General features: G+C 43.3%; 1 protein-coding gene across 1 annotated transcript in view; it reads right to left on the bottom strand.

Moving 5' to 3' along the window:
• LOC306936284 (myosin-16-like) overlaps positions 1-8876 on the bottom strand; it is a gene marked incomplete at both ends in the record, with an annotated part of 52867 nt that extends 43991 nt beyond the window's left edge. Inside the window, 7 exons of the mRNA XM_079519773.1 lie at positions 1-25; positions 253-341; positions 1330-1430; positions 2446-2473; positions 3775-3931; positions 6993-7136; positions 8670-8876. The exon at positions 1-25 is cut by the window's left edge and continues 39 nt beyond it. Coding sequence (XP_079375899.1) covers positions 1-25; positions 253-341; positions 1330-1430; positions 2446-2473; positions 3775-3931; positions 6993-7136; positions 8670-8876 — 751 coding nt within the window. The remainder of the gene's footprint in view (positions 26-252; positions 342-1329; positions 1431-2445; positions 2474-3774; positions 3932-6992; positions 7137-8669) is intronic.
• Positions 8877-9751: the final 875 nt, after the last annotated feature.

Raw genomic sequence — 9751 nt, forward strand, 5'->3', positions numbered from 1 at the left:
CAAAGTGGATGCGGATAAACTTTCCCTGGAATCCAGAAAGACAAAAACACAGGAATTGTATTTGTTGAGGATTAAGCGTTTGTATTAAATGTCACATTCTGGCATTCACTGTGACGGCATCAAATAGGCAAAGAGTGTGTGTGTGTGTGTGTGTGTGTGTGTGTGTGTGTGTGTGTGTGTGTGTGTGTGTGTGTGTGTGTGTGTGTGTGTGTGTGTGTGTGTGTGTGTGTGTGTGTGTGTGTGTGTCCTTACAAAGCGTGATGAGTTGTTGTTCCTGGTGGTCTTGGCGTTGCCAAAGGCCTCAAGGACTGGGTTGGCTTGGATGATCTGGTCTTCTAGACCTAGAGAACCCTATAGATCACACGAGTGTGTGAGTGGTCTTCTAGAGAAGTGGTTCCCAAACTTTGTCATGTCAAGGACCCCCAAATTGACACTAATCAGCCCACGGACCACGGATTTCATGAGATATGCCAGAGACCCCCCATAAGAGAAGATTTTTACAGCTCTAGCAGTGATTCTCAACCCGTTTAATTTCAAGGACCCCCAGTTTGACATGCATTAGTCTATACGGACCCCCCCATTTAATGGCATTTCTATCTCTCGGACCCCTGATTTATATTGTAAAATCAATGTTATTTTAACTCTGAGAGTGTACAAATGAACTAAATCTACAGTTGATTTAGTCGACTAAAATATATTTTGGTGGGCCTTGATGCCATCGTAATTGCTGTTTTTACACTAGCTGAAAATAGCCGATCTACAAGCTCACAACGCGTTGCAGATCGGCTATTTTCAGCATGCAACCAAGTGTAAAATGACTTATACTGGATCTCTTCTTAACATTTTAGTCTAGTTTTTATTTGTTGACGAAATTGTCAGTATATTTAGTTATAGTCATCATAGCTTAGTTTTCATTTAGTTTCCATTCAGTTTTCGTCAGTGGAAAAAGGTACACTACACTGTAGTAGTCGACAACCATTTTTATTCTTAGTTTTAGTCGATGAAATCGACAGTCAAATGCTCCTTTACAGGTCTCTACTTGGGTTGGCTTGTACTGTTGTACACACACAGTACTGTACTGTTGTGCACACAGGCCTCAAATGAAGAAGAAGCTCTTCTTCTTTAGAAATGTGAAAAAAAAGCAATGCTGACAGATCACACTTTTTATCTTTCGACATATAGGCACGCTCGTCTTTAAGACAACAAAAGGATATAGCAAACAATTTCAGTTTAAAGCGTGAGCACGCACACGCACACACACAGACACACACACACACACACACACACACACACACACACACACACACACACACACACACACTAAAACACTTGCCTTGGAGTCCGACACTTTGTTCCCGGTTGCTCCAACATTGGCAAAATACTGGATAACTTTTTTAGTGTTCTCAGTTTTCCCGGCACCAGATTCTCCACTGTGGGGGGGGGGATTATAAGTGTGTTAATAATGCATTGTCGACATTGGCTTCATAGAAAGTGCCACCTGACTTACATTTCGGAACATTCATAACATAAAATATTATTGATCCCTGATTGGTTTAATTTCATACATTATACCATGGGTTTTCAACTGGTGGTCCGAGGACCACTGGTGGTATGGCATGTGGTCCCTGACCATGCATTTAGTACGTAGGAAAGTATTCTGTAGGCGTACGATGACACGTCAATGTTGTCAGTTACTGGGAAGTCGGACGCCAAGAACTTCCACAGAAAAGGGAGTTAGAATTTCAAGGGAAAGTAGGTATATCGGATTGCCTGATTGAGTCACCATTATAAAGAAATGTGCCCATATACTCAATGTAATGTCTACTCACTGCTCATCAAGTTGCAATGAATAGAATCATGAGTTTAATATGGAAGGGTAATTTCCCCCCACACCCCCACGCGGCCACGCCCATATCCCCCTCCTCCCAACACAACAGTGGTTGGTCCCTGGTTCATAATCAGTTGAAAACCCCTGCATTATACTCATAAATATGAATGAGGCAGGTTAATGAAGATCAGGTTAAGTCTGATCTTAAAGGTAGGGTAAGTGATTATTTTTTTTAAACAAAGTCTCCTGCAGTCTCTCCAGCTCGTTAACAGATAAGATAATACATTTTCAGGTGTTTTGCCAATTTCAGCCAATCAGGAGAGAGTACTCATTCTGCTTCATCCGTGTCCCGTGTGAGTTCTCTCTCCCGATTGGATTGGTATTTTGACCTGGCTGAAAATGCATGTTCTGTTCACGAAAGAGCGGGAGAGACAGGGTGACTCCTGAACAAACACTATTATACTCTATTAGAATATAGAGCTATTTATTTGAGAATTATTTTATAAAATAAATATCACTTATCCTATACCTTTAGGCCAGGCTTAGGTCGTAACAGATGCTAAAGTCCAAGTCAAAAGGTTCTTTGTGCATGTGATGGAACAGAGCATTTCACTTACGTGATCAGCATAGACTGGTTTTCATGCTCTGTGGTGACGAATCAGAGAAAGGAGAGAGAGAGAGAGAGAGAGGAGAGGGCATTAACCCATTTAGACCTGACGACGATTCTACAAAAAAGTTTTATGAAAAACCTGTGTTTCTATGTCAGTGGTGCTCAACCTTTTTCATGTCAAGGACCCCCAAAAAATATACGTAATTGGCCGCCGACCTCCCCATCTGAAAATGTGTTGTTTCAGGGACCCCCACCAGAAGCAAAGATTTGAGTTAAGAACGTTCGCTCTGAAAGAATATACATTTTCCAGATTTACGCCACAATTTCAGGATTTTTTTCAAAAAAATAGCAGATCTGCTATTTTTCAACAGCTAAAGCATAACATAATGCTTTAAAAAACACCCAAAAAGGGGCGTTCCCCCGTCTAGAACGAGTTAAAAGGACAGATGGATAATTACTGAATGATTTCTTCTTGAGCCGATCCGAGGCGGCTCGTTGACGCTTCCTATCCTCACTCAGCAAAAGGCCTGTCGTAGCGATGCTAGCGCGCGCAGACAGGGCGATGCTATAGCGCGCGCAGACAGGGCGATGCTAGCGCGCTGTAGACAGGCCAGACAGGTGTGATCCCTCCCTGGAGACCACATAACGACTTCCAAACGTATTTTTTCCGCTCCCTGGACAAATCACCACGCAGCATGCAGCCCAATAATAATTCCCAAACATGCACCGACCTCACCCTCTAGCCATCAGCTCTGCCAATGACATATTTATCTCATCTCATACCCCCCCCCCCCCCCCCCCCCAACCCTTCTTCTTTACAACAACCTCCCTTGTGTATTTCTCTGTTGCCGCCATCCATCCATAGCCTATATGATGTTGTTGTCTGGCCTCCGTGAACTCCTTACAAGCAGCAGAATGTTCAACAGCCTTGTCTCTCAATCACTTAAACCCCCCCCGCCCCTCCTTTCCCAGTGGTGGAAAGTAACTAAATACATTTACTTAAGTATACTGTACTTAAGTACAATTTTGAGGAATTTGTACTTTTTTTTAAACTTTCACTTCTACTTCACTACATTTTGGATCCAAATATTGTACTTTTACTCCACTACATTTATTTGAAAACTTTAGTTATAGTTACTGTGGAGATTGTATTTATTTATGTATTTATTTATTGTTCTTAGATTTGTTTTGGGGCTTTTTATGGCTTTATTGATAGTTAACTCACAAGCTCACAATGTGTCGCATCGCGACGCATTGTGAGCTTGTAGATCGGCTATTTCAAAAGAAGAATCCCGCCTGGGGCGCCAGATTGCTCAGGACCGGCCCTGCTCCTCACCCATCATCATGTCGTGGTAGGCGTTGTCGGAGATGGAGAACAGGTGAGGAGGAACCTCGTTGCGTTTCCTGCCCTTGTAGATCTGGGCCACCTTGGCGCCGTAGATTGGAAGCCACTTGTACGGGTTGATGGTCACACAGAAGAGGCCTGAATAGGTCTGTATGTTGGAGGAGGAGACACAGACACTTGTATAAGGGTTGATGGTCACACAGAAGAGGCCTGAGTAGGTCTGTGAATTTAATGTTGTTTAAAGTAATTTAATGCAATCAAATAGGACTTCTCTGTGTGGATGTATGGGCTGTCAAGGCCAGAAAGACGTTTTTTGCCACTCAGTAGGCATTCCCGCAAAATTTTAGGGTATGATGATGATGATGTCACACCCTCTATTATGAATTGAGTGGGCAAAACCGTACCTATTAGATTGTTATCACCTAATCACCATGAAACTTCCCCAATTGAGTACTTACACGAAGGCAATGATTTATTGTATTACAAATTTTACATTTTTAAATATGCAAATGAGGCATTATGTATAGGAAAATATGAGAAATAATCAAAAATATGAAAAAGCTACTACTGTGGAAGGGTTATCATGTATTAATTTACTTACAAAAAGAAGTGAACCGGTTCCCATTGGGAACCAGCTGGTGGAAAAGGGGTTCTTTGTGTGCTTGTAAAGTCACACGTTTAGATTTAGGTCATGACCTGGTCCTGGTTATAGCAATTTAATCCCCTCTCTCTCTCTCAATCTCTTTCCCTTTCCCTGTGTCCTGTGTATCCCTGTGTGTGTCAAGTAGACCCACCAGAAATATACAAAAAGACCCATATCAAATATACAATAGCATTTTTAATTCAGTGTTGTTTTTGACAGCACATTTTGATTTTAGTTTTAGTCGTAGTCTCTTCAATATAGTTTTAATTTAGTTTCAGTCACATTTTAGTCACCCGGAATGTTTTAGTGTTAGTCTAGTTTTAGTCGACTAAATATCATACGATTTTAGTCGACTAAAATGTATTTTGGCGGACCTTGATGCTGTCGTAATAGCCGATCTACAAGCTCACAACGGGCCACGTTGCAACTCGTTGTGGGCTTGTAGATCGGCTATTTTCAGCATACACCTAATTGTAAAATGACATACTGGATCTCTTGTCCTCTAGTCCCTTCCTAATATTTTAGTCTAGTTTTTATTTGTTGACGAAATTGTCAGTATATTTAGTCTTATAGTTTTAGTCATCATAGCTTAGTTTTCATTTAGTTTTCGTCAGTGAAAAAAGGTATAGTCGACGAACATTGTTCGTCTTGGTTTCATAGTCTTTTTTTTTTTAAGATATTTTTTTGCGGCTTACGCCTTTTATTGGTTTTTGAAGGGACAGACAGTAGGCTGACAGGAAACGGGAGAGAGATGGGGGAAGACATGCAGTAAAGGCCGTGTCGGGCTCGGGAGTCGAACCCGCGGCACACTGCGACTGGATTACCAGTCGGGTGCCCAGACGGTTACGCCACCGCCTGGGCCTTGGTTTCATAGTCTTAGACGAAAACAACACTGATTTAATGAATGTGTAACTTTTCCGCTGCAGTGCATAAAGCATTATGTTATGCTTTAGCTATTGAAAAATAGCAGATCTACAAACTCATAGCGCGGCACAGTGCTTGAATATTAGCTGTGTGCTGCTGGGGGACCTTACATAGATCCTCATGTTAGCGTAGCGGCTGATATTAGCTGTGTGCTGCTCGGGGACCTTACATAGATCCTCATGTTAGCGTAGCATGTGATATTAGCTGTGTGCTGCTGGAGGACCTTACATAGATCCTCATGTTAGCGTAGCGGCTGATATTAGCTGTGTGCTGCTGGGGGACCTTACATAGATCCTCATGTTAGCGTAGCATGTGATATTAGCTGTGTGCTGCTGGAGGACCTTACATAGATCCTCATGTTAGCGTAGCGGCTGATATTAGTTGTGTGCTGCTCGGGGGCCTTACATAGATCCTCATGTTAGCGTAGCGGCTGATATTAGTTGTGTGCTGCTCGGGGGCCTTACATAGATCCTCATGTTAGCGTAGCGGCTGATATTAGCTGTGTGCTGCTGGGGGCCTTACATAGATCCTCATGTTAGCGTAGCGGCTGATATTAGCTGTGTGCTGCTGGAGGACCTTACATAGATCCTCATGTTAGCGTAGCATGTGATATTAGTTGTGTGCTGCTGGAGGACCTTACATAGATCCTCATGTTAGCGTAGCGGCTGATATTAGCTGTGTGCTGCTCGGGGACCTTACATAGATCCTCATGTTAGCGTAGCGGCTGATATTAGCTGTGTGCTGCTGGGGGCCTTACATAGATCCTCATGTTAGCGTAGCGGCTGATATTAGCTGTGTGCTGCTGGAGGACCTTACATAGATCCTCATGTTAGCGTAGCATGTGATATTAGTTGTGTGCTGCTGGAGGACCTTACATAGATCCTCATGTTAGCGTAGCGGCTGATATTAGCTGTGTGCTGCTCGGGGACCTTACATAGATCCTCATGTTAGCGTAGCGGCTGATATTAGCTGTGTGCTGCTCGGGGACCTTACATAGATCCTCATGTTAGCGTAGCGGCTGATATTAGTTGTGTGCTGCTCGGGGGCCTTACATAGATCCTCATGTTAGCGTAGCGGCTGATATTAGTTGTGTGCTGCTGGGGGGCCTTACATAGATCCTCATGTTAGCGTAGCGGCTGATATTAGTTGTGTGCTGCTGGAGGACCTTACATAGATCCTCATGTTAGCGTAGCGGCTGATATTAGTTGTGTGCTGCTGGAGGACCTTACATAGATCCTCATGTTAGCGTAGCGGCTGATATTAGCTGTGTGCTGCTGGAGGACCTTACATAGATCCTCATGTTAGCGTAGCGGCTGATATTAGTTGTGTGCTGCTGGAGGACCTTACATAGATCCTCATGTTAGCGTAGCGGCTGATATTAGTTGTGTGCTGCTGGGGGACCTTACATAGATCCTCATGTTAGCGTAGCGGCTGATATTAGTTGTGTGCTGCTCGGGGACCTTACATAGATCCTCATGTTAGCGTAGCGGCTGATATTAGCTGTGTGCTGCTGGAGGACCTTACATAGATCCTCATGTTAGCGTAGCGGCTGATATTAGCTGTGTGCTGCTGGGGGACCTTACATAGATCCTCATGTTAGCGTAGCGGCTGATATTAGCTGTGTGCTGCTCGGGGACCTTACATAGATCCTCATGTTAGCGTAGCGGCTGCGCAGGTTTTCCAAAACGCTGGCCTCGTTGAGGAAGGTGAGGTTGGCCATGTCGCTGGCCTGGTAGAACTTAGGAGGGTTCATCTGCTGAATGTCGTCCTTCTTCAACGTCACCGTCTGTATAGGCAGAGAATGAGATGGTTTATTAAAAACCCATTCTGGGCGGGAACCCCTTTTGGTGTTATATGTTATACTTTAGCTATTGAAAAATAGCAGATCTACAAGCTCATAGTGCGGCACCGAGTGCCGCGCTATGAACTATGAACTCTCAGAGCAAACGTTTTTTTAAACTCAAATCTTTGCTTCTGAGGGGTTCCTGGAACAACATTCATTTTCAGATGGGGGTCGGTGGCCTATTCATTTTTGGGGTCCTTGACATGAAATAGTGAGCACCACTGATACAGAAACATGAGGTATTTCAGAAAACTGTCAGGATTTAGAAGACTTTTGTTTTTTTCGATGTCAGGCCTAAATGGGATAATAAGATATAAGATAAAGATTAAAAAACACCTTTCAGTTGCCAGAGGCAGCACAGCATTTAGTTACAGACTACAGGGTAAAGCACGGAGTACACCCTCAATAAAGCTTGCATTATTGCAGAACAAAAGAAATACTAAGTGTGGGATTATTTTTTTAATGTTCCAAAATTACAATGGCTGATAACTTTGTATGATAGGTTGATTGCTTTCATCAAGTTTAATTATAACCTTATAAAACACCTTAAAATCTGTCTAATTATAACAGGAGCATAATGTTACCCACTTTCCATATTTGGACCATGACATTATCGCCGAAAGTTTTTTTTTTAAATGTTAAAAAATAGTTAAAATAGCAGATCTACAAGATCACAACGTGTCATGATGTGACACCGTATATTATAGCCTATAACTAGGACTAATGTGGTTCATATACTTTCACAACTTTATCAATCTGGGAACCCATTTGCAAAAAGGGGAGGTCGGAAGCGCCCTGTTTTAGCTCAGAATCTGTTCACAACCAGGGACGTGCAGAGAGTGGCAGGGGCTGAAATCCGTAAGAGGGGCACTTTTGAACAAAAAAATGCGAAACTAGCAGATCAACAAGCTCTCAACACGTCGCGCTGCCACGCGTTGAGAGATTGTAGATCAGCTATTTTCGGGGGGCAACCCAGCACTCTTTATCTAGTGGAGATGCCATATGGATAACGACATGGATTTAGAAACAAATTAGTTCAACGCAAAATACTGTGTTCAAGTTCAGGAGACTTGAACGCTGCCTTCCGGCATGGCATGGAAGGAAAGGAGTGGCATTTGCATTTCTTTCACCATCAGTAAATGCTGCATTCGTGGTCTGGAAAGGGCAGTTGTTTTACAGACGGGTAAAAGGGCAGGGCCGGGCCCGGATGATTAGCTCAACCGTCTGGGCACCTAGGCTGCCAAACCAGCCGGACGGCGTGCCGCGGGCTCGACTCCCGAGCCCGACGGCCTTTTTGCCGCGTGTCACTCCCCATCTCTCTCCCCCTTTCCTTTCTAACTACTGTTCACTATCAATAAAAAGGCATAAAAAGCCCCAAAACAAATCTTTAAAAAAAAAGGGCAGGGCCGGGCTGAAGCCCCCCCTTTGATGTCTATGTGTGCACGTCCCTGATTACAACAACATTATAAATCTTACCGTGTTCTTGCAGGTCTTGACGGTGACTTTGTCCCCGTCCTCCTCGGACTGAACCTCGGCAGCGACGAAGGCCGTCTTCTCGTCTTTGATCCAGCAGGAGCGCTTGATGTCGTACGGCTTACTCATGGCCTCCAGGCGCTCCTTCTCAGGTGGGGCCAGGAATGGCATGGGGTCCACATCATCCCCGCACTCTCCTTTGTACGGCATGGCTGCTGCTGCGAGTCTGCGACAGACACACACCAAGGGACCGCACGCAGTGTTGTTTTTGGCAGCAAATTTAGATTTTTAGTTTTAGTCATTATAGTGTCTTGAATAGTTTTCATTTAGTTTCACATTTTAGACAGTGTCACATTTTAGACAGTCACATGAAATGTTTTAGTGTTAGTCTAGTTTTAGTAGACTAAATATCATATGATTTTAGTCGACTAAATCTACAGCTGATTTAGTCGAACAAAATGTATTTTGGCGGGCCTTGATGCCGTCATAATGACTGTTTTTATACTTGCTGAAAATAGCTGATCTACAAGCCCACAACGCGTCGCATGAGCACGACGCGTTGTGAGCTTGTAGATCATCTATTTTCAGCATGCAACTAATTGTAAAATGACTTATACTGGATCTCTTGTCCATTATAGTCCCTTCCTAACATTTTAGTCTAGAAATTGTCAGTATAATTAGTCTTAGTTTTAGTCATCATAGCTTAGTTTTCATTTAGTTTCCATTTAGTTTTCGTCAGTGGAAAAAGGTAGTCGACGAACATTTTTCGTCTTAGTTTTAGTCGACGAAATCAACACTGCCGTGCACTCACCCACTGGTCACTGTGTGTGTAGAGACGTGCACTCACCCACTGGTCACTGTGTAGAGAAGAGAGAGGCTGCAAGATAGAGAAACAAATGGAGAAGACATTGTGAGTGGAAATACAGCACGGTAGGAATCCTGTATAGATCTAGGAAACCATGGGTCAGCCTCAGAACATAAAATAGGTTATGAATCCATTCCCTTTGATACGTCCGGCCGGGTCTTCATTTTTGAAAAAGTGTAAAAGTACGTTTATAATTACTGTTAGATTAATCATCATAACA

Source organism: Electrona antarctica (genome assembly GCF_951216825.1).
Source record: "Electrona antarctica genome assembly, chromosome: 14".
NCBI classification, from domain to species: Eukaryota; Metazoa; Chordata; class Actinopteri; order Myctophiformes; family Myctophidae; genus Electrona; species Electrona antarctica.